We start from the raw sequence: 25,510 nt of genomic DNA, 5'->3' as shown, positions 1-25,510 counted from the left end.
GAGGAATGGGACTATGTCCACCGTTCGTAGAACAGGTCGAGGACATCAGGCCACAGCCCGTCACAACAAGAATGGACTTGTGAAGAGAACATATACTCTCCAGACTGAGTCGGATCTGAGGGCTGAATCAGTCGAATTGGTTGGCAAATCTTCTAAAGAATGGGACTATGGCCACCGTTCGTAGAACAGGTCGAGGACATCGTGCCACAGCCCATTACAACCCTTCTGTGAACCTTGCCGGCAGGAAAGCCTGCCTGTCCTCAAAACACCGGAAAGAGTGGAACGGCTCCCTCGGCAGTGACCTTGTCTTTGCAGTCACTGGTGGCAAGACTAAACCACCAAAGCACATCAAACTGCCATTTGCAGTCAAGTCTCTGACTGGAAAAACAGAACTGACCCATGTCCTGAAAAGACTCGGCCAGGTTGAGGACATTGACCCTGGACTATGCCTTCAAAAGCCATGCAACATCCATCAAGAAGACTTCAGTACTTCAGCCTGGGAAAACATTGACCGTTTAGAGGAGACAACCAGCAGAGAAGACACATCCCATGGAGTTAATGGCACTGGTGTTCAGCCTGGACGCATTTGACCAAAACTAGAAAAAGGAAAAGACGATTAAGAAGTCCAAGAAAAGGAGCATCAATCGGTATTTATTAAAACGTAGTACTGAGCAAGCACGATACACAGTTTTCAAGTTTAAAGGGGAACATTATCACAATTTCAGAAGGGTTAAAACCAATAAAAATCAGTTCCCAATGGCTTATTTTATTTTTCGAAGATTTTTTCAAAATTTTACCCATCATGGAATATCCCGAAAAAAGACCTAATTTTCGCTATCTGTAAATCCACCTGTCCATTTTCCTGTGATGTCACTGCGTGACGCCAATACAAACAAACATGGCAGATAGAACAGAAAGATATAGCGACATTAGCTTGGATTCAGACTCGGATTTCACCGGCTTGAGCGATTCAACAGATTACGCATGTATTGAAACGGATGGCTGGAGTGTGGGGACAGATAGCGAAAACGAAATTGAAGAAGGAACTGACGCTATTGAGCCGTATCACGACGGACAAAGGCAACGAGGACGAATTCGGCGATCGCCTTCTAATCAACGATTGCATCTTTTGACCACTGGACCAACTTAAATCCGTCGATTGGTAAGTGTTTGTTTGGCATTAAATGTGGGTGGAGGGAAAGGCTGGATGCAAATATAGCTACAAATGTACATACAGCTAGCCCAAATAGCATGTTAACATCGATTAGCTGGCAGTCATGCCGCGACCAAATATGTCTGATTAGCACATGAGTCAATAACATCAACAAAACTCACCTTTGTGATTTCGTTGACTTTAGCGTTGGTAATGCATCTGCTTTGAGTGTCGCAGGATATCCTCACATTTCTGTCGTAGCATGGCTATCGCCGGTAAAATGTGCAGACCAAACGAGGGATTTTCGCATCTTTTGAAACTAGTGCAACTTGAATCCGTCGATTGGTATGTGTTTGTTTGGCGTTAAATGTGGGTGGAGGGAAAGGCTGGATGCAAATATAGCTACAAATGTACATACAGCTAGCCTAAATAGCATGTTAGCATCGATTAGCTGGCAGTCATGCCGTGACCAAATATGTCTGATTAGCACATAAGTCAATAACATCAACAAAACTCATCTTTGTGATTTCGTTGACTTTATCGTTGGAAATGAAGTGAAGTGAATTATATTTATATAGCGCTTTTCTCAAGTGACTCAAAGCGCTTTACATAGTGACACCCAATATCTAAGTTACATTTAAACCAGTGTGGGTGGCACTGGGAGCAGGTGGGTAAAGTGTCTTGCCCAAGGACACAACGGCAGTAACTAGGATGGCACAAGCGGGAATCGAACCAGCAACCCTCAAGTTGCTGACACGGCCACTCTACCAACCGAGCTATACCAACAAAACTCACCTTTGTGATTTTGTTGACTTTATCGTTGGAAATGCATCTGCTTCGAGTGTCGCAGGATACCCACACATCACTGTCGTGGCATAGCTATCGCCGGTAAAATGTGCAGACCAAACGAGGGACTTTCGCATCTTTTGAAACTAGTGCAACTTGAATCCGGCGATTGGTATGTGTTTGTTTGGCATTGAATGTGGGTAGAGGGAAAGGCTGGATGCAAATTTAGCTACAAATGAGGCATAATGATGCAATATGTACATACAGCTAGCCTAAATAGCATGTTAGCATTGGATTAGCATGCCGTGCTAATCGATGCACACTCCACGTAAGTCAACTTGAATCCGTCCCTGATGGTGTTGTTACACCCTCCGACAACACACCCACGAGGCATGATGTCTCCAAGGTACGGAAAACAGTCGGAAAAACGGAAAATGACAGAGCTTATTTGACTCGGTGTGTGTAAAGTGTTTGAGAAAATGGCGAACAATTGAAAGGCGTTTAAATCGCCAAATTCACCCTTTTAGAGTTCGGAAATCGGTTAAAAAATTGTCTTTTTTCTGCAACATCAAGGTATATATTGACGCTTACATAGGTCTGGTGATAATGTTCCCCTTTAAAAAGTAATAGTACCGCTACTTCTGAATAACATGACTCCAGTAAAAGGAAAAAGTAGTCCTCAAAATAACTACTTGAGTAAGTAAGTATCCTGTGAAAAAACTACTAGTATTGAGTAACTCATGAGCAACATCTGCATGATTTAGTAGTTATTTTTTAATGGTTCTTGATCCACGATTGTAGCTTCTGTGTGTGTGATCGTGTTTAAAATACAAAAATCATATACGATGTCCTTCCAACACGTTGTGGTGAAGAAGGAGCTGAGCCGGAAGGCAAAGCTCTCAATTTACCGGTCCATCCACGTTCCCATCCTCACCTAGGGTGAGAAGCTCTGTCATCCGGGGGGGGACTCAAAGTAAAGCCGCTGCTCCTCCACATGGAGAGGGGCCAGATGAGGTGGTTCGGGAATCTGGTCAGGATACCACCGGAGATGTTTAGGCACGTCTGACCGGTAGGAGGGCACAAGGAAGACCCAGGACACGTTGGGAAGACTGTGTCTCCTGGCTGGTCCTGGGAACGCCTCAGGATCCCCCGGGAAGAGCTGGACGAAGTGGCTGGGGAGAGGAAAGTCTGTTTTTATCCCTGCTGTCACAGACTCTCGCTGTCGTGCGGGTTCCATGGACCACCCGGGAAGGACATTCTTGAGCAGGTTTGACCTGCTTTATTTAATAATGGAGAAGTCACAGTAGAAAGATGGAGGTGGGAAGCTTTTAGCCTTTAGCCACACAAACACACAATGTTTCCTTGTTTAAAATTCCCGAATGTGAAACGAGCGTTCAAGCGAACATGGATCCCAACCAAATGTCAACCGGCAGTTTTCGGTGGGAAAATTGTGGTAATAAGTCGGCTCTTACCGGAGACATCAGCGGAGCTTCGTCCTAGTGCAGCGCGTGACTTCCCTCAGAGACTCTGGCGTCAACACACCTGTGGCCACACCCCTCCGAAATTCAGGTACTGTATAATCTCACTAAAACTATAGGCAGATAAGGGATTTTCCAGAATTATCTTAGTTAATGTGTCTAATAAATTCTGAATCGCTCCCACTTTTTTTTTTTCTTGTTCTTAACTCTAAATTTCCTCATCCACGAATCTTTCATCGACGGCGTGGCGCAGTGGGAGAGTGGCCGTGCGCAACCCGAGAGTCCCTGGTTCAATCCCCACCTAGTACCAACCTCGTCACGTCCGTTGTGTCCTGAGCAAGACACTTCACCCTTGCTCCTGATGGGTCGTGGTTAGGGCCTTGCATGGCAGCTCCTTCCATCAGTGTGTGAATGTGTGTGTGAATGGGTAAATGTGGAAGTAGTGTCAAAGCGCTTTGAGTACCTTGAAGGCAGAAAAGCGCTATACAAGTACAACCCATTTATATATTATTTATCCTCGCTCAAATCGGTCCGAATTGCTCTAGCTGCTGGTGGCCATGATTGTAAACAATGTTCAGATGTGAGGAGCTCCACAACACGTGACGTCACACGCACATCGTCTGCTACTTCCGGTACAGGCAAGGCTTTTTTATTAGCGACCAAAAGTAGCGAACTTTATCGTCTATGTTCTCTACTAAATCCTTTCAGCAAAAATATGGCAATATGGCGAAATGATCAAGTATGACACATAGAATGGACCTGCTATCCCCGTTTGAATAAGAACATCTCATTTCAGTAGGCCTTTAACCGGACATATATATGTGCTCGACGCCTCAATCGTTGGTATGTGTTTATCTACAAAACCATTCTGGGTATCACTCCATCTTATCCGTCTTGTCTTTTAACAAACAAACAAGGAAGTCACAATCTTCGTTCAATGAATGTTTTGCAATTTGTCGTCCCCGAAGTAAGAACTGAACTTTGGGTTTTCAGCACTGAGGGCTTGGAATAAGCTACAAAGGAATCTTCAACTTCAAACCCTTGTTACATTAAATGAGTTTAAAGCTTCTGTGAAAGGATTGCAGTCTACCTTGTCTGTATGCACATGTGTCATGTGAGCAAGTTTTAATGTGTTAAATTTAATGTTTTATGTGGTGTTTACTGTTTTTAATGTAACCTCGCTGCTGTCCTCTTGGCCAGGTCTCCTTTTGATCTTGATGGGATTTTACCTGGTTAAATCAATCAATCAATCAATGTTTACTTATATAGCCCTAAATCACTAGTGTCTCAAAGGGCTGCACAAACCACTACGACATCCCCGGTAGGCCCACATAAGGGCAAGGAAAACTCACACCCAGTGGGACGTCGGTGACAATGATGACTATGAGAACCTTGGAGAGGAGGAAAGCAATGGATGTCGAGCGCGTCTAACATGATACTGTGAAAGTTCAATCCATAATGGATCCAACACAGTCGCGAGAGTCCAGTCCAAAGCGGATCCAACACAGCAGCGAGAGTCCCGTTCACAGCGGAGCCAGCAGGAAACCATCCCAAGCGGAGGCGGATCAGCAGCGCAGAGATGTCCCCAGCCGATACACAGGCGAGCAGTACATGGCCACCGGATCGGATCGGACCCCCTCCACAAGGGAGAGTGGGACATAGAAGAAAAAGAAAAGAAACGGCAGATCAACTGGTCTAAAAAGGGAGTCTATTTAAAGGCTAGAGTATACAAATGAGTTTTAAGGTGAGACTTAAATGCTTCTACTGAGGTGGCATCTCGAACTGTTAAATAAAGGCTAAATAAAAAGTAACCAAAAACAGAATGCTGGACGACAGCAAAAACTTACTGTGGAGCAGAGAAGGCGTCCACTATAAACATCCGAACATGACATGACAATCAACAAAGTCCCCACAAAGAAGGATGAAGACAACTGAACTATTCTTGATTGCTAAAACAAAGTAGATGCCGGAAATAGTGCTCGAAGGAAGACAGGAAACTGCTTGATTGATTGATTGATTGATTGATTGATTGATTGATTGATTGATACTTTTATTAGCAGATTGCACAGTTCAGTACATATTCCGTACAATTGACCACTAAATGGTAACACCCGAATAAGTTTTTCAACTTGTTTAAGTCGGGGTCAACGTTAAGCAATTCATGCTACAGGAACACACCAAAAAAAGAGAAAAACACACCCAGACAAGAACTAAACCATTAGACACATGAAAATAGCAAAAAACTCCGAATAAGTCAGGGTGTGACACGGGCTCCAGTACTCTGGAATGCCCTCTTGGTAACAGTTTGAGATACTACCTCAGTAGAAGCATTTATGTCCCTTCTTAAAACTCATTTGTATACTCTAGCCTTTAAATACACCCCCCTTTTAGACCAGTTGATCTGCCGTTTCTTTTCTTTTATCTCTCTCGTGGAGGGGGGGTGCACAGGTTCGGTGGCCACAGATGAAGTGCTGGCTGTCCAAAATCGGGACCTGGGGGTGCTCACCCGTCTCCGCTCGGGATGGTCTCCCACTATGGACGGGACCCTCGCAACTATATTGGATCCACTATGGACTGGACTCTCATTGTTATGTTAGATCCACTATGGACTGGACTCTCATTGTTATGTTAGATCCACTATGGACTGGACTCTCACTATTATGTTAGATCCACTATGGACTGGACTCTCACTATTATGTTAGATCCGATATGGACTGGACTCTCACTATTATGTTAGATCCACTATGGACTGGACTCTCACTATTATGTTAGATCCGATATGGACTGGACTCTCACTATTATGTTAGATCCACTATGGACTGGACTCTCACTATTATGTTAGATCCACTATGGACTGGACTCTCATTGTTATGTTAGATCCACTATGGACTGGACTTTCACAATATCATGTTAGACCTGCTCGACATCCATTGCTTTCGGTCTCCCCTAGAGGGGGAGGGTTGCCCACATATACGATCCTCTCCAAGGTTTCTCGTAGTCACTGTCACCGACGTCCCACTGGGGTGAGTTTTTACTTGCCCTTATGTGGGCTTTGTACCGCGGATGTCGTTGTGGCTTGTGCAGCCCTTTGAGACACTTGTGATTTAGAAGCCCACTGAAATGCGATTTTCTTATTTAAACGGGGATAGCAGGTCCATTCTATGTGTCATACTTGATCATTCCGCGATATTGCCATATTTTTGCTGAAAGGATTTAGTAGAGAACATCCACGATAAAGTTCGCAACTTTGGGTGCTGATAAAAAAGTCTTGCCTGTACCGGAAGTAGCAGACGATGTACGTGTGACATCACTGGTTGTGGAGCTCCTCACATCTGAACATTGTTTACAATCATGGCCACCAGCAGCGAGAGCGATTCGGATCGAGAAAGCGATGATTTAAAATTGCACTTTAGTAAACTAAAAAGGCCGTATTGGCATGTGTTGCAATGTTAATATTTCATCATTGATATATAAACTATCAGACTGCGTGGTGGGTAGTAGTGGGACTATATAAATAAACAGTGATTGATTGATTGATTGATATCCAAAAATTGTGACAGCAACTTTTTACTGCTGTGATGAGGTGGTGACTTGTCTAGGGTGTACCCCGCCTTCCGCCCGATTGTAGCTGAGATAGGCGCCAGCGCCCCCCGCGACTCCAAAGGGAATAAGCGGTAGAAAATGGATGGAGGGATGAACTTTTTACTGTCATCTGAGTTTTGTTATTTAATGAGTTTTGCTGGTAGTGTGCCTCCGCATTTTTTCAACGCAAAAAAACGTGCCTTGGCTTAAAGGCCTACTGAAATGAGATTTTCTTATTCAAACGGGGATAGCAGGTCCATTCAATGTGTCATACTTGATAATTTCGCGATATTGCCATATTTTTGCTGAAAGGATTTAGTAGAGAACATCCAAGATAATGTTTGCAACTTTTGGTCGCTAATAAAAAAGCCTTGCCTGTACCGGAAGTAGCAGACGATGTGGGCGTGATGTCACAGGTTGTAGGGCTCCTCACATCTGAACATTGTTTACAATCATGGCCACCAGCAGCGACAGCGATTCGGACCGAGAAAGCGACGATTTCCCCATTAATTTGAACAAGGATGAAAGATTTGTGGATGAGGAAAGTTAAAATGAAGCACTAGAAAAAATAAATAAATAAATAAGGCGACGGCAGTGGGAGCGATTCAGATGTTATTAGACACATTTACTAGGATCATTCTGGAAAATCCCTTATCTGCTTATTGTGTTAATAGTGTTTTAGTGAGTTAATGAAGTCATACCTGAAAATCGGAAGGCTGCGTGTCTCTGAAGGAAGCCATATGGAGGAGCCAAGAAAGTCACATCCGCCTTTTTGACAGCTGCTGCAGGAGGACGCAAACTCCGCTCAAGTCTCCGGTAAGAGCCGACTCAATATCACAATTTTCTCATCCAAAACCTTGCTGGTTGACATGTGGTAGAGAAACAAGTTTGCTTGACCGCTCCGTTCCATATTCAATCAGTCAATCAATCAATCAATGTTTATTTATATAGCCATAAATCACAAATATCTCAAAGGACTGTACAAACCACTACGAATACGGCATCCTCGGAAGAACCCACATAAGGGCAAGGAAAACTCACACCCAGTGGGCAAGAATAATTCACACCCAGTGGGATGCCAGTGACAATGCTGACTATGAGAACCTTGGAGAGTAGCTCAAATGTGGGCAACCCCCCCCCCCTTTCTAGGGGACCGAAAGCAATGGATGTCGAGCGGGTCTAACATGATACTGTGAAAGTTCAATCCATAGTGGCTCCTATACAGCCGCGAGAGTTCAGTTCAAAGCGGATCCAAGACAGCAGCGAGAGTCCCGTCCACAGAAAACCATCCAGGCGGAGTCGGATTAGCATCGTAGAGATGTCCTCAACCGATACACAGACGAGCGGTCCATCCTGGGTCCCGACTCTGGACAGCCAGTTCTATTAAAGCTTCACAACAAACAAAGAAACACCGGATGTGTTTCGGTTGCTAAAGGCAGCTGCAATCCAACGCTTTCCACCAACAGCATTCTTCTTTGACGTCTCCATTATTAATTGAACAAATTGCAAAAGAGTCAGCAAAACAGATGTCCAAAATACTGTGTAATTATGCAATTAAAGCAGGCGACTTTTAGTCGTGAGTGGTGCTGGGATAAAATGTCCGCTCCAACCAATAACGTCACAAGCACGCCACGACGTTTTCAACAAAACACTTCGCGGGAAAATTAAAATTGCAATTTAGTTTGGCATGTGTTGCAATGTTAATATTTCATCATTGATACATAAACTCTCAGACTGCGTGGTCGGTAGTGTCGTGGAAATTTCTTAAAGACGATCCTTTAGTGACAAATAGCTTTAAAATGATTTATTAAAGTAACAAACAAATAATAACAAGCTTTGCAAAGCGAGACCAAACCAGAACGACACATCCGTTCGTTCCAGCTTGTTCTAACTCCTTTAGAATTTGACATGACAATTATACATTCTCAGAAGTCCCACCCTCCATGCTCATTTACATACAGTACACCAGTGGAATGAATACCCAAAGTCCTGTGAAGAAGGAGAGGGTGTCGTTTGCCCAGAAGGGGGGCGGGGGGGTCACTCAGGAAAGGGGAACAATTTAGCTCTGTTGGGGGTCAAGAATAAATGACACATATGCCCAGGTCAACTAAAGTCCACATGTCACATCAAAGACACAGGAGACAGAGCTTGATCAGATAATAGATCTCTTGCTAAGTGTCACATTCCTGAACCCAATAAAAAACTTTTGGTACCCAGTTCAAAGAACATCATCTATTAAAACGAGTACAAGTAATTTTGCTATCACAGTAGTAGTGGGTAGGGCTTCACGGTGGCAGAGGGGTTAGTGCGTCTGCCTCACTATACAAAGGTCCTGCAGTCCTGGGTTCAATCCCAGGCCCGGGATCTTTCTGTGTGGAGTTTGCATGTTCTCCCCGTGACTGCGTGGGTTCCCTCCGGGTACTCCGGCTTCCTCCCACTTCCAAAGACATGCACCTGGGGATAGGTTGATTGGCAACACTAAATTGGCCCTAGTGTGTGAATGTGAGTGTGAATGTTGTCTGTCTATCTGTGTTGGCCCTGCGATGGGGTGGAGACTTGTCCAGGGTGTACCCCGCCTTCCGCCCGATTGTAGGTGAGATAGGCGCCAGCGCCCCCAACGACCCCAAAAGGGAATAAGCGGTAGAAAATGGAATGGAGTAGTAGTGGGTTTCAGTAGGTTTTTAACCTTCGTCTTGTGTTAGGGTCGGCACCGACCCGTTTTAGTTTTTAAATGCATAAAAACACCACATACATTTATTTTTTTGCATCAAAGCTTTTTGACTTTGTTAGGAACCTCTCTGTCAACAAAATAAAACATTTTAATTTTTTTCACTAAATTATAAAATGCTCTGGTAGAAATTATGCCCTTGGTGTTGTTAGGGTCGGTTTTGACCCGGTTATAAAAATAAGATGATAAAGCAATGATAAAAGCCAAAACTGAACACACTGACAGACAGCTCCTCTCCCAATCATGTGAGCTTTAGTGGATTCTCATTTTACCTTATTATCCTGTACAAAAACAAACAAAAGACGGACACTAAAAGTGTCACTTTTTGCCACTCTGATTTTGTTTTTTATTAGTTTTGGAACTAGTAATCTATTTCTCTTGGTTTCATTTGCTTGATTGGTTGTTGTTTGTTTTATGTTGGATTTCTGTTGCTGAAAAAAATACTTTTTAGCCTTTTTCTTGAAGTAAATATATATGGGTCGAAATTGACCCGTAACACCATAGATGTTACTACAGTTAAAATTCTTAAAATTAAAAAAAACAACAACACATTTATTTAAGAGATGTGTTCTAATACCCCTTAGTAATAGTTAGGTAACACAACAACCTTTTTTTTATGTATATGATTCTCTTGAGGTTCGTTTTGCCATTTTTAAAAATTGAAATCGAGGGGTATACTGACAAAAAAAAGGCCCAAATGGCCCAAACCAAAAATATTAAAACCAATATTTTCAAGGATAAGGAAGCCTAACGAGGTAACCAAGACATGAGAAACAAATTGGATGATAGATCATTGTTTTTAGTGTATTTTACAGCTGATTTAAGACATGGGTCAAAACCGACCCGTTAACATAAGAGATGGTAACAGAAAGCTAACACAAGAGGAAGGTTAAGAAAACCCTGTATTAGCATCCCTGCTAATCAGATAAGTGCGTGTGTTTCCGGCTGATGGCCGCCAGATGGCAGTGTTTCCACAGATACACAACCCGGTGCTCATGGCGTGAAAATCAAGATAGTGTCCGTGGGAATGTCCACGGTCAGTCAGAGGAGGACATGCAGGCAGAGCCGCTCATTGTAGTCGGAAGAATGTTGTCTTTTTCGCGGGGACTCGGCGGAAGCGGGTAATAACAAGAGTTGTGTTGAGATAATGGCGGAGCGTGAAGGGGGAGCAACAAGACGAGTGTGTCACATGGCCGCCACCGCGCCACCTTTCACCTGCTTTCGGACGCTGTGAAGACGCAGGGGCGACATGTCCAGAGACGGCATGACGGCCGTACGAGGAGCCCACTCACCGGCGCATAAAGAGAACGGCCACGCCGCACCGAGCGCCTCCCAGGCCGGCGCCCGCTCCCAGCGCCCCTCTGCGGGGAACACGCCCGACGACACCCCGGGCTCGGCCACCGGCCAGCTGACGCAGACCTGGCTCGACTTGGCCAGGACCTTCGTGCTCATTTTCCCCGTTTACGCGCTGGGATACTTTGACTTCAGCTTTAGCTGGATGTTGATCGGACTTGTGGTTTATTTCTGCTGGAGGAGAAACGCGGGGGGGAAGAGAAGCCGCCTCAACCGAGCCTTGACGTTCCTGGAGCGCGAAGACAGCAGCCTCGCACCGGGTCCGACCATCTCGGACCTGCCGCCGTGGGTGAGCATGTTGTCTTCTTCTCCTTCCGAACTTTGACGCCAGCTAAGACTGGAGGTGTAAAGCCGTGATGGAGAAACAGCTGTCCGCTAAAACAGTGACGTTAGAGCTCCTAAATCCAGCAGAGGACAACCAATGGAAAAGTGCACAGCACATTATTTTTGGACAGTGCTCTCTTGACTTTTAATCAACACTTAGGACAAAAACACTTTATCATATAGCCATGACACTTTTTAAAATCTGGGACATCATTAAGACCCCCGTTTTTTAATCAGAATCAGAATCAGACATACTTCATTAACCCCTAAGGGGAAATTAAAATTTCAAGATCAGACAAACATTACAGGGAGACAGAACAGGATCACTGACGGGTCTGCCAACTTCCGGCGCCCCTTACAAAAAAGGGGAGATACAGGTAAACAAGTGGGGGGTGGGGGGTGGGGGGGGGGGATGGGAGAAAAGATTAAAATAAAATAAATTGAAAAAATCGGTCTAAGCCTGGGCCCCTGGAGAGGGGGTCCAGACTGAGGCCAAGGGAAAAAAACAACTCATAGCCGTAGTACACAGAAACATCCGACATCAAAGAACACTAAGGACATTTAAGACATTAAAGAGCAGAGCTGATGCAACCAGCCTCTTATACAGTTGTGATCAAAATTATTCAACCCCCACACAATTTTGGTGTTTTAGCAAGTTTTGTTTATAGTCATATCAAATAAAGATGTGTCAAATAGACAAATGCAACTTAAATTGTAACACTGTATCTTACAAAATACCAAAAAAGGACATTTTTCTTAATATCTCTTTGACAAACTGATTCAACCCCCTAGTTACATGCATCTTTAGTACTTAGTAAAACACCCTTTGGCAGTAATGACATCCTTCAAAGGTGATACATAAGCGGACACAAGCTTCTTGCAACCATCTACAGGTATTTTAGCCCATTCCTCTTGGGCAAAGGCCTCCAGTTCATTCATATTCTTGGACTTGCGTGCTGCAACTGCCTTCTTCAAGTCCCACCAAAGCTTTTCTATAGGATTTAGGTCTGGCGACTGTGAAGGCCACTCCAGAGTCTTCCAGCCCTTCTTCTGCAACCACTCTGATGTTGATTTGGAGGTATGCTTGGGATCGTTGTCCTGTTGGAAGGTCCAACATCTCCCAGGCCTCAGCTTCGTCACTGACTTCATGACATTTGCAGCTAATATATCCTGCTAGGAAATAGAATTCATAATGCCTTGAACGCGCTGGAGATTCCCGGTACCTGAGGCAGAGAAACAGCCCCAGAGCATGATTGACCCCCCCACCATGCTTAACAGTAGGCAAGGTGTTCTTCTCTTTGTAAGCTTCATTTTTTTCTCCTCCAGACATAACATTGATTCATAGGCCCAAAGAGTTCCAGTTTTGTCTCATCACACAGTTTCCCAAAACCTTTGGGGTTTGTCCAGATGATTTTTTGCATACTGGAGTCTATTTTTCTTGTGCCTGGTAGTCAGAAGTGTGGTGCGCCTGGGAGTTCTGGCATGGTGGCCTTCATCTCGTAGTGCGCGCCTTATTGTATTGGACGACACCTGCGTTCCCCCCTCTGCAATGTCCTGTTGTAGTTACTCAGCTGTTACCCGGGGGTTTTTCACCACTGTACGCTTCACATCATCCTCTTTCTACCACGCCCAGGTAGTGTTTCCACTGTGCCTTTAGCTTTAAACTTGCGAATTATGCTCCCAACTGTGTCTCTTGGAATGTGTAATGTCTTTGCTATTTTCTTATATCCATATCCTTTCTTATGAAGAGAAATTACCTCCTCTCTTGACTTCTTTGACCACTCCCTGGACTTCACCATGTTGCAAATACACCATTGACCATCTACAAGAAGCTGAGCGTCACAGTCTTTTTCAATCAGTTTAATTGTTGCTCGTTATGGTTCTAATCACATCTACAGGTGTTTTCAACACCTGATTGAAAATACCTTATTCAAATTCTGTTCTTAAGAGTTATGATCTTCAAGGGGTTGAATAATTTTGTCAATGAGATGTTAAGAGAAATTTCACTGTTTGGTCTGTTACAAAATATAATGTTGTAATTCAAGTTGCATTTGTCTATTTAATGCATCTTTATTTGATATGACTATAAACAAAATACGGAATAAATGTCCAACTTGCTAAAACACCAAAATTGTGTGGGGGTTGAATAATTTTGATCACAACTGTACATACAGCTATGAATTAAAAGTAAAAGAAACATATCCACTGTGGTGGCCTCTGCGGTGTTCCACGCCGTCGTCTGCTGGGGTGGAGGGAGCACGGCCAGAGACAGGAGCAGACCCAACAAAGCAACCAAGAGAGCCGACTCCACTCTCGGTCGCCAACCAACTCTTGGCCAGTGTCCAGTCCGCATGGATGAGCGGGATACGTCCAAGGAGACTGACGTGTCTGATACCTGCTCATTCAGCCAAGACACTGTGAAGATTGTCCGTCCCGGCGCTCAATGCCAGCTCCGCAGCCCTGTCTCTTCATCTGTATCTCTTCCAGTCTCTCCAAACTGACTCCGGTGCGGCAGACACCCAGCAGCTGGTCTTCATGGCCAAAAGACTCCAGGGAGGCAGATCCAGAAGTCCACAAAAAAAGCACCACAGAAGTCATGAAAGTAGAGGAGGGTCCCGGACCAAAAGGCAAAAAAAAATACATATATAAGAACACGTTAAAACAAGAGGGAAACACAAAAGGATGACACAAGAGCACATAGGTCCTGCCAACAGCAGCCACTACAGGGGCGCCATCTTGCGATATCAGCTTATAGTGCACAGTTGGCCTCCTGATTCTTCACCAATATGCAACATCTTCTTCTTTGACCCAAAAATGCCCGCTATGTTGCCCAAAGACCCTTGCACGGGATGGGACTAGACCAGCGGTGTCAAACTCATTTTAGATCGGAAAAATCTACTCCCGAGTGGGAGTAGATTACTGCCGCTTATTCCCTTTGGGGTCCCGGGGGGCGCTGGTGCCTATCTCAGCTACAATCGGGCGCCAACACAGATAGACAGACAACATTCACACTCACATTCGCACACTAGGGTCAATTTTAGTGTTGCCAATCAACTTATCCCCAGGTGCATGTCTTTGGAGGTGGGAGGAAGCCGGAGAACCCGGAGGGAACCCACGCAGTCACCAGGAGGACATGCAAACTCCACACAGAAAGATCCTGAGCCCGGGATTGAACCCCCGACTACTCAGGACCTTCGTATTGTGAGGCAGACGCACTAACCCCTCTTCCACCGTGCTACCCGAAATAAACAAACAGCAAAAAACAAATATGCGCTTTGGACTATCCAAAACCAATGTAGCCAGCCTTCATTTCAATAACTGTCAGGTTCAAACACTGATGACATATATTAAACAGACAAGAAGCAAGGAATCACGCAGAGACAGAGTTCAATTCGGCTCAATGGGGAGAGACGTTTGGGATTGCACGCTCAGTTACTATCTCCCACCACGCTCTAAGGCAGGGGTAGGGAACCTATGGCTCTAGAGCCAGATGTTGCTCTTTTGATGACTGCATCTGGCTCTCGGATAAATCTGAGCTGACATTGCTTAACACGATAAGTAATGAATAATTCCACTTGTAATCACAGTGTTAAAATTAATGTTCAAAATATAAAACATTCTCATGCTTTTTTATGTTCAAGAAGTTGCATTAATGGTAAGAAGTAATTTATTTATTATTGGTTAGTGTGGGGCTTGCCCTCCTGGGGGTTCTTCAGACCCACAAGAGCCTGTTTTAGGGTTATAATATTGTTTTATTTTATTTTTCTCTCAGTTGCTTTCCAGCAATTGTCTTTTTCTCTTTCGTCCACACTCGTGCTCTGGCTCCAGCCCCAACCCTGTCTCTCCTCCTAGCTGCTGCTTATAACAGAGCGACAGGTGATTAGATAACAAGGCCCAAGTGGGCCATCTACGCACCTGTCGCTGATTTCGAGGCCGGTCCTGGCAACCTCCTGCTTTGCTGCAGGCCCACAGGCTACGCCCCCTCCACAGTTAGCTTCAGAATAACAATGTTATTACAAAGAATAAGAGACCTATTATACTCTGGAAATGTTGGTCTTACTTAAAAATGCACGCGGTTAGTTGTGTTCAGTGTTAAAAAAAATATTATATGGCTCTTAGGGAAATACATTTTAAAATATTTGGCTTCTTGGCTCTCTCAGCCAAAAAGGTTCCCGACCCCTGCTCTAAGGTACCACGTGCTCCTCTATTTAATTGGGAGGTCCCTGGTTACATCACTGAGGCCGCCTCTAAAAGGAATGGCCACACATTTCACGCAAAGCAGCTGCCAGTACGCACAATACGTGACGGAATGTGTGTGCCTTGTTTCTCCCAAGTGTGCCGGACTGGTAAAATCATGGCACAATAACTAAAAATCAAAGACAACTTCAGATTGGGTGCGAAGGGTGTGTGTGTGTGTGTATATGCAAATTGTCTTGGGTGTGTTGAAGTAGTTTCCATAGGCTTGGGGCTGTTCTGTCGTTGAGACATGCACCTGGGGATAGGTTGATTGGCAACACTAAATTGGCCCCAGTGTGTGAATATGAGTGTGTATGTTGTCTGTCTATCTGTGTTGGCCCTGTGATGAGATAGCGACTTATCCAGGGTGTATGTCGCCTTCCGCCCGAATGCAGCTGACATAGGCTCCAGTACCCCCCCTCCAGCAACAGAATAGGACTTTATTGTCATTGCACATGTTCAACGAAACTATGTTTTCAGCACAAACCCGTTCAAGATTAGACAAAAAAACAGTGTACAGAACAGGAATGCTAATGGATCGCCACGAGGTGCCCCGCAAAAGGTGGGAAAAAGGTAAAACGCTGGGGAAGAAGATGAGTAAAAAATACAATCTAGACTGCGCTATTAAGGGGGCCTACTCTGGAGTGGGAAAACACTTCCATGCCATGCACACATAAACATGTTATATTTAATCACGACAACTCACAATTGGGGGGGGGTGAACTGCTGCTATGAACTGCTGCTATGAACCGCTGCCAGCAGTCCGTCACCCTGAAGGGGAATCAAGCGGTGGTGAATGCGTGGGGTCGGGAAGAGGGGGTGTGTGAGTATATGCCCATTGTCTTGGGTGTGTTGAAGTAGTGCCCATAGGCCTGGGGCCGTTATGCATGCAAGCAAAAGTTCGACTCCAGGTGGGAGCGTCCATCATTGAGGAGTCCTGGGGGGATGTTTTCAGAACAGCCTGCTCCTGTTGTTGCAGTGTCAAGGCCATCCGAGGGAGTCAAATCGTAGATTAGTATTTTTGTTTTTCCGCGAGCAGACATTACAATGGCTTGTTTGTTCTATTCATCCACACAATCTATCAAGATAAATATTTATATCAAAATCAAATTACAGGATGTTATTTATATAGTTTGATCATTTTTTTCGACTGATGTACTAACATCGTGTTGTTTATTTATTTTGTACGTATATAGCATCATCTACAAATATACAAAATATTGCTATTGCGACATCCAGTGGACACATTTAGAACAGCTGTTTCTTTCATTCAAAAATTCTAGGTTAATTTATATACTTAGCAAACTAATGCCGTGAGCCCGATAAAACCTGTCCGCGGGCCTGATCCGGCCCTCGGACCGTACGTTTGACACCCCTGGACTAGACCGTGTTGAAAGCAGGTGTTAACAGACGAGGACAAAGTCAAACCTTGTCCTTATGTGACCTCATACTCGCTCACAATGTTGTGGCCGATGGTGCAGGCCTCTTGTAAATGTTACAAGATCCTTTCCGCTGACTCGGATGAGGTCGCTGAGATGGTCCAGATGTTCTGGTGGTGAGGAGCAAGGTGGGCTGGGAGCATTGAAATTTGGCTGTCTCCCAAATGGACATTTTCACTGTTTGTGTGTCTAAAGCCACACTCGTCCTCCAGTCTTGGTGGACTTTTGATGAAGCCGTTCCTGCACTAACTCTGCTAACTAACTAAACTAAATCATTAAGCACTTTAATGTGACACTTCGAGCAGAATAGGATCAATGTGCCACTACCAACTCGTCAGCGTATTAGTTACACCTGCACATTCCAATTAGGGATGCACCAATATGAAAATGGAATATCATGGTTACTAACTATCAATGTGCTCAAAAATTACTTTGAGAAAATCACTCACGATTCTGCCCGAATGCAGCGGAGATAGGCTCCAGCACCTACCGCAACCCCGAAAGGGACAAGCGGTAGAAAATGGATGGATGGACACACAATAAGTGTTTGAAAATCAATCAATCAATCAATCAATCAATGTTTACTTATATAGCCCTAAATCACAAGTGTCTCAAAGGGCTGCACAAGACACAAAAACATCCTCGGTTCAGATCCCACATCAGGGCAAGGAAAAACTCAAGGCATTGGGATGACAATTAGAAACCTTGGAGAGGACCGCAGATGTGGGTGACCCCCCTCCCCCCACAGAGGAGACTGGTGCAATGGATGTCGAGTGGGTCTAGCATAATATTGTGAAAGTCCAGTCCATAGTGGATCTAACATAATAAAAACTACAATTGTAGAATTTACAGAGAAAATGATAGCTCAGTCCCCAAAACTCCTCCGTAAAGGTGAAGATTTTAGATTTTCAGCAATTCTGGCGTAAATCCACTGTAGATTTTAACGTAAAATTTCTGGCGACTGAGTTGCCAGTTTTTACCATAAAATTTACTGATTTTTTTTTTCTTACAGTGCACTGTAAAAAAAGTCAATTTTTACAGTAAAATTGTAGTGAACTAGTTGCAAGTATTTTACTGTAAAAATGATAGTGGTACTGTTTTTAGATTTACAGGAATGGACGGCATACTTTTTTTTTCCCAAGATGGCGCTGCTGTAGTGGCTGCTGTTGGCAGGAGCTCTGTGCTCTTGTGTCATCCTTTTGTGTTTCCCTCTTATTTTCTTGTGTTATATTTTTTTGCCTTTTGGTCCGGGACCTTTTGGGACTGTGTGACAAGGGGTGGCACTTTCGTGACTTCTGTGGTGCTTTCTTTGTGGACTTCTGGATCTGCCTCCCGGGAGCCTTTTGGCCATGGAGACCAGCTGCTGGGTGTCTGCCGCACCAGAGTCAGTTTGGAGAGACTGGAGGAGATGCGGATGAGGGGACAGGACTGTGGAGCTAGCACTGAGCGCTGGGACGGAGAGGCTTCGCGGTGTCTTGACTGGGTGAGCAGGTGTCGGACACCTCAGTCACCTTGGACGTATCCTCGCTCATCCATGCGGACTGGACACTGGCCGAGAGTGGAGTCGGCTGTCTTGGTTGCTTTGTTGGGTCTGCTCCTGTCTCTGGCCATGCTCCCTCCACCCCAGCGGACGATGGCGTGGAACACCGCAGAGGCCACCACAGTGGATATGTTTCTTTTACTTTTTATTCATAGCTGTATGTAGAAGTGTCTGCTTGTATCTGCTGCTTTAATGTCTTTAATGTCCTCTGTGTTCTTTGATGTTTGATGTTTCCCTCTTACACACATGGAAGAGGGATGTGTTCTATGGCTATGCGTTGTTTTTTTCCCCCCCCTTGGCCTCAGTCTGCACCCCCTCTCTTGGGCCCAGGCTAAGACCGATTTTTTTAAATTTTATTTTAATCTTCATTTTTTTTCTCCCATTCCCCCCACTTGTTTACCTGTATGTCATCTTTTTTGTAAGGGGCGTTGGAAGCCGGCAGACCCGTCAGCGATCCTCTTCTGTCTCCCTGTAATGTTTTTCTGATCTTGAATGGGATTGTGCTGAAAATTTAAATTTTCCTGACGGAATAAATAAAGTACTACCTAATCTAATCTAACCCTCCAAAAATTTTCCGGGAGACTCCCGAATTTCAGTGCCTCTCCCGAAAATCTCCCGGGACGACCATTCCCCCGAATTTCTCCCAATTTCCAGCCTGTCGTCACGTACACTTTTCCTCCACGTAAAAAGTCACTTTAAACAGGGGTCTCAAACTCAATTTACCTGGGGGCCACTGGATGCATAAACTGGGTGAGGCTGGGCTGCAAGAAAAGATTTGTTAAAAAATCTAACATGCACTTTTTAATGAAATCACCTTCTATGAATGGCCATCCCCCCTAGCAATATACTAGCCAACCTTCCCGATTTTTCCGGGAGACTCCTGATTTTCAGTGCACCTCCCGACAATCTACCGGTGCAACCTTTGTCCCGATTTTCACCCGGCCGACATTATTAAGGGCTACCATGACTGCACTGCCTTTAACGTCCTCTACAACAGTGGTTCTCAACCTTTTTTCCACTGATATACCCCCTGTGAACACTTTTTAAAATTCAAGTACCCCCTAATCAGAGCAAAACATTTTTGGTTAAAAAAGAGAGATAAAGAAGTAAAATAGAGCACTATGTCATCAGTTTCTGATTCATTAAATTGTATAACAGAACAAAATATTGCTCATTGGTAGTGGTCTTTCTTGAACTATTTGGGGAAAAAAAGCTATAAAAATAACTAAAAACTTGTTGAAAAATAAACTAGTGATTCAATTATAAATAAAGATTTCTACACATTGAAGTAATCATCAACTTAAAGTGCCCTCTTTGGGGATTGTAATAGAGATCCATCTGGATTCATGAACTTCATTCTAAAAATGTCTTCACAAAAAAAGAAATGTTTAACATCAATATTTATGGAACATGTCCACAAAAAAATCGAGCTGTCAACACTGAATATTGCATTGTTGCATTTCTTTTCACAGTTTATGAACTTACATTCATATTTCATTGAAATTTTACTCAATAAATATATTTATAAAGGATTTTTGAATTATTGCTATTTTTAGAATATTTAAAAAAAATCTCACGTCCCCCTTGGCATACCTTCAAGTACCCCCATTTGAGAACCACTGCCCTATAGGGACAAGCGGTAGAAAATGTATGGATGGATGGATCTTGTTGTTACCTTACTTGTTTTGTTTTGGTTCGTACACAAGACTTTTACTATGCCTGTTTGTCAAAGTAGTTGCTGGCTGTCGCTTGCAAATTGTTATTATAAATTATTCCCTCTGACTATGCAGCGGAACAAAGCCAGCTAAAGGAAAAAAAAAAAAGAAAAGATTGAGTCAAAGCTTTTATGTTGTGGCCCAAATATATTGTTGGCAGGCTGCCGTAAATAAATGAATGTATGGTAAACACGGTGGCAGAGAGGTTAGTGCGTCTGCCTCACAATACGAAGGTCCTGCAGTCCTGGGTTCAAATCCAGGCTCGGGATCTTTCTGTGTGGAGTTTGCATGTTCTTCCCGTGGATGCGTGGGTTCCCTCCGGGTACTCCGGCTTCCTCCCACTTCCAAAGACATGCACCTGGGGATAGGTTGATTGGCAACACTAAAATTGGCCCTAGTGTGTGAATGTGAGTGTGAATGTTGTCTGTCTATCTGTGTTGGCCCTGTGATGAGGTGGCGACTTGTCCAGGGTGTACCCCGTCTTCCGCCCGATTGTAGCTGAGATAGGCGCCAGCGCCCCCCGCGACCCCAAAAGGGAATAAGCGGTAGAAAATGGATTGATGGATGGGTAAACACTGTTTCATCCAGGTATGTTGATTATGTAGAGCAGGGGTGTCAAACTCAAATACAGAGTGTGCCAAAATTTAAAACTGAACAAAGCCGCGGGCCAAGGTTGAACAAATTAACCTTTTACTAGGGACCCAAACAAGTTTTGCAATTAATATTGAACAAGCAAGGCTTAAACAGGGCAAGGGTAAGTGCACAAACTATTATATGGCTGTTACGGAGATACATATTTAAATATTTGGCTTGCATGGCTCTCTCAGCCAAAAAGGTTCCCGACCCCTGGTGTAAAGCTTTCTAAACACCTGTGAACTTGTCCTCCTAAAGACCGCGTTACCGCTCTTAAGACAACAAAGTAAAAGGAAATCAACTATTTGTCGACTTCCTTAAACCCAATTGGACACCATGACTCATTAATGGCAGAGATGCCGTAACAAGGGTATTAAACAAACACAATCCATCACACTTGTGCTATTTCATCCTCCTGGTCACACTTTTGAGTCTTGAACGGGTAATGATTGCAATGATTACCACACACACACACACACACACACACAAAAGCCAAGCTTCCTCCAAAAGAAACATGTTGCTCGAAACGGTTTAAGGGTTAAATCAATGCAGCAGCTGCTTGAGTTATGGCATGCAGCAAGGCAGCGACACAGGACGGTGCTATTCCTAACGGCCGCTGCAAAGTGCTTATCCGGCATTTCTGTCATCCTGGGATGCCGAAGTGACAGGAACGTCAAGTTCTACTTAAATGCTCGGGGCTCTATTAAGCCAACATCTGACACAGTGACCTCGAACATAAAATAGTAATGGATTATCGAAGGAGCAGAGCATCTTAATTATTCACCTATCTTTGCAGCGATGATGCACACAAGTCGGGAGATGCTCTACGTCATGGGTGTCAAACTCTGGCCCGCGGGCCAAATGTGGCCCGCCGTTTAATTTCATTTGGCCCTTGAGGCAATATCAAATTAAAATTAGAGCTGGCCTGCCGGTAACACCACATTCACCGCTAATACTCATACTTGCCAACCCTCCCGATTTTCCCGGGAGACTCCCGAAATTTAGTGCCCTTCCCGAAAATCTCCCTGGGCAACCATTCTCCCGATTTCCACCCGGACAACAATATTGGGAGCGTGCCTTAAAAGGCAGTGTCCTCTACAACATGCCGTCACGTCCTCTTTTCCTCCATATAAACAGCGTGCTGGCCAAGTCACATAATATATGCGGTTTTCACACACACATACTTGGTCAACAGCCATACAGGTCACACTGAGGGTGGCCGTATAAACAACTTTAGATTGTTACGGCGTGGCGCAGTGGGGAGAGTGGCCGTGCGCAACCCGAGCGTCCCTGGTTCAATTCCCACCTAGTACCAACCTTGTCACGTCCGTTGTGTCCTGAGCAAGACACTTCACCCTTGCTCCTGATGGGTGCTGGTTGGCGCCTTGCATGGCAGCTCCCTCCATCAGTGTGTGAATGTGTGTGTGAATGGGTAAATGTGGAAGTAGTGTCAAAGCGCTTTGAGTACCTTGAAGGTAGAAAACCGCTATACAAGTACAACCCATTTATTTATTTATTTAAATATGCGCCACACTGTGAACCCACACCAAACAAGAATAACAAAACACATTTCGGGAGAACACCCGCACCGTAACACAACATAAACACAGAAGAACAAATACCCAGGACCCCTTGCAGCACTAACTCTTCCGGAATGCTACAATATACACCCCCCGCTACCACCAAACCCTGCCCACCTAATTTTTATTTTTTTTTTCGAATTTATTAGCCTGCGGAAAAAAGTAATGTTGATACTTATTTTATCTTCAATTTCGACTCTTTAAAATTCAACCGAAAAAAAAAGAGACAAAAACTAGCTAATTCGAATCTTTCTGAAAATATAAAAAAAAAAAATTATGGAACATCATTAGTGATTTTTCCTGATTAAGATTAATTTTTAGATTTTTGATGACATGTTTTAAATGGGTTAAAATCCAATCTGCTCATTTTTTAGAATATATAACAAAGACAAATCATTATTTCTTCTAGATTTTCCAGAACAAAAATTCTAAAAGAAATTCAAAAGACTTTGAAATAAGATTTTAATTTGATTCTACAGATTTTCTAGATTTGCCAGAATATATTTTTTGAATTTTAATCATAATTAGTTTGAAGAAATATTTCAGAAATATTATTCGTCGAAAAAACAGAAGCTAAAATTAAGAATCAAATTAAAATTTATGTATTATTCTTTACAATAAAAAAAATAAAATTACTTGAACATTGATTTAAATTGTCAGGAAAGAAGAGGAAGGAATTTAAAAGATAAAAAGGTATATGTGTTTAAAAATCCTAAAATCATTTTTAAGGTAGTATTTTTTCTATAAAATTGTCTTTCTGAAAGTTATAAGAAGCAAAGTAAAAAAAATAAATGAATATATTCAAACAAGTGAAGACCAAGTCTTTAAAATATTTTTTGGAATTTTCAAATTCGATTAGAGTTTTGTCTCTCTTAGAATTAAAAATATTGAGCAAAGCGAGACCAGCTTGCTAGTAAATAAATACAATTTAAAAAATAGAGGCAGCTCACTGGTAAGTGCTGCTATTTGAGCTATTTTTCGTACAGGCCAGCGGGCGACTCATCTGGTCCTTATGGGCACCGCGTTGGTGACCCCTGGGCTAGAGTATACAAATGAGTTTTAAGGTGAGACTTAAATGCTTCTACTGAGGTGGCATCTCTAACTGTTAACGGGAGGGCATTCCATAGTACTGGAGCCCGAACGGAAAACGCTCTATAGCCCGCAGACTTTTTTTGGGCTCTGAGAATCACTAATAAGCCGGAGTCCTTTGAACGCAGATTTCTTGCCATCACATTACTTGCGTATTGAGAGCGCATGTAGTAAATGCTTCAGCCTCGAGCAGCTAGGTGTTTAGCAGGTGAGCATAAGGCAGCGTACTCTCCCCAAATGATAATAATCAATCAATCAATCAATCAATGTTTATTTATATAGCCCCAAATCACAAATGTCTCAAAGGACTGCACAAACCATTACGACTACAACATCCTCGGAAGAACCCACAAAAGGGCAAGGAAAACTCACACCCAGTGGGCAGGGAGAATTCACATCCAGTGGGACGCCAGTGACAATGCTGACTATGAGAAACCTTGGAGAGGACCTCAGATGTGGGCAACCCCCCCCCCTCTAGGGGACCGAAAGCAATGGATGTCGGGCGGGTCTAACATGATACTGTGAAAGTTCAATCCATAGTGGCTCCAACACAGCCGCGAGAGTTCAGTTCAAGCGGATCCAAGACAGCAGCGAGAGTCCCGTCCACAGGAGACCATCTCAAGCGGAGGCGGATCAGCAGCGTAGAGATGTCCCCAACCGATACAGGCGAGCGGTCCATCCTGGGTCCTGACGAGCGGTCCATCCTGGGTCTCGACTCTGGACAGCCAGTACTTCATCCATGGTCATCGGACCGGACCCCCTCCACAAGGGAGGGGGGGACATAGGAGAAAGAAAAGAAGCGGCAGATCAACTGGTCTAAAAAGGAGGTCTATTTAAAGGCTAGAGTATACAGATGAGTTTTAAGGTGAGACTTAAATGCTTCTACTGAGGTAGCATCTCGAACTGTTACCGGGAGGGCATTCCAGAGTACTGGAGCCCGAACGGAAAATGCTCTATAGCCCGCAGACTTTTTTTGGGCTTTAGGAATCACTAATAAGCCGGAGTCTTTTGAACGCAGATTTCTTGCCGGGACATATGGTACAATACAATCGGCAAGATAGGATGGAGCTAGACCGTGTAGTATTTTATATGTAATTAGTAAAACCTTAAAGTCACATCTTAATAATAAACACCTCCCAGGCAACTACTACTAACATCACTAGTAGTTGGCTTGAGGTGAAGGCTAATTAGCTTTTAGCGTAACGTTAGCTCATTTTGCGGTGTGTGTGTGTGTGTTTTACGGACAGAAAAGCTTTGAATAGCAGGGTCCCTGCTATCACATGTTGATAAAAATATAACATTTACATAATAAAAGTAAACTACAGGCTTCCCAAATGCCGTAATAAATTAAGCATGATGAGTTGACTCGAAACTTTTTAATGTTGCACTTTTTATATATAGAAGAAAAGTGTTGTCATTTTATTTAATCCGAGCAACAATTTGAGGCAGTTTAATGTGGATTAACGCGGGCGGAATTATTATAGTGTTCCCAATGTTAAAAGGATAAAGCCATTGTTTACAAATATGGTAAATATACAACAAAAAAATTTATATTTTGTTGTTTTCTTACTGTACCGAAAATGAACCGAACCGTGCCCTCTAAACCGAGGTACGTACCGAACTGAAATTTTTGTCTACCGTTCCACCCCTGAGTAAATGTGAAGTGTATACTGTAGATTACTAGTTTCATATTCCTGGTATGACAGAGCCGCCATGACTTTAAGTCTTTTGTCTCCCTGTAGGTCCACTTCCCAGACGTGGAGCGTGTGGAGTGGCTAAACAAGGTAAAGCAGCTAGAGGCTGTCTTTTCACATTATTTGCTCGAGCGAAGCCTCGCCACGGATGTCTCCTACCTTGCTGGGACGTGCTTCTGC

At 43.8% G+C, this 25,510-nt stretch overlaps 1 protein-coding gene across 7 annotated transcripts in view; it reads left to right on the top strand.

The window, feature by feature from the left end:
* The first annotated feature begins 10,735 nt into the window (after window positions 1–10,735).
* The window catches only part of esyt2b (extended synaptotagmin-like protein 2b), a 107,510-nt gene continuing 92,735 nt past the window's right edge, over window positions 10,736–25,510 (top strand). For 5 of the 7 annotated variants that reach the window (XM_061922240.1, XM_061922239.1, XM_061922237.1 and 2 more), the window contains exons 1-2: window positions 10,737–11,369; window positions 25,379–25,420. In XM_061922240.1, coding sequence (XP_061778224.1) covers window positions 10,977–11,369; window positions 25,379–25,420 — 435 coding nt within the window. In that variant the 5' untranslated portion in view covers window positions 10,737–10,976. Of the gene's footprint in view, window positions 11,370–25,378; window positions 25,421–25,510 lie in introns of all 7 variants that reach the window. The other 2 variants (XM_061922235.1, XM_061922241.1) reach the window with 2 other exon arrangements.

Source organism: Nerophis ophidion, linkage group LG15, assembly GCF_033978795.1.
Source record: "Nerophis ophidion isolate RoL-2023_Sa linkage group LG15, RoL_Noph_v1.0, whole genome shotgun sequence".
Taxonomy (NCBI): Eukaryota; Metazoa; Chordata; class Actinopteri; order Syngnathiformes; family Syngnathidae; genus Nerophis; species Nerophis ophidion.
This window is presented reverse-complemented; position numbering and strand designations above follow the sequence as displayed.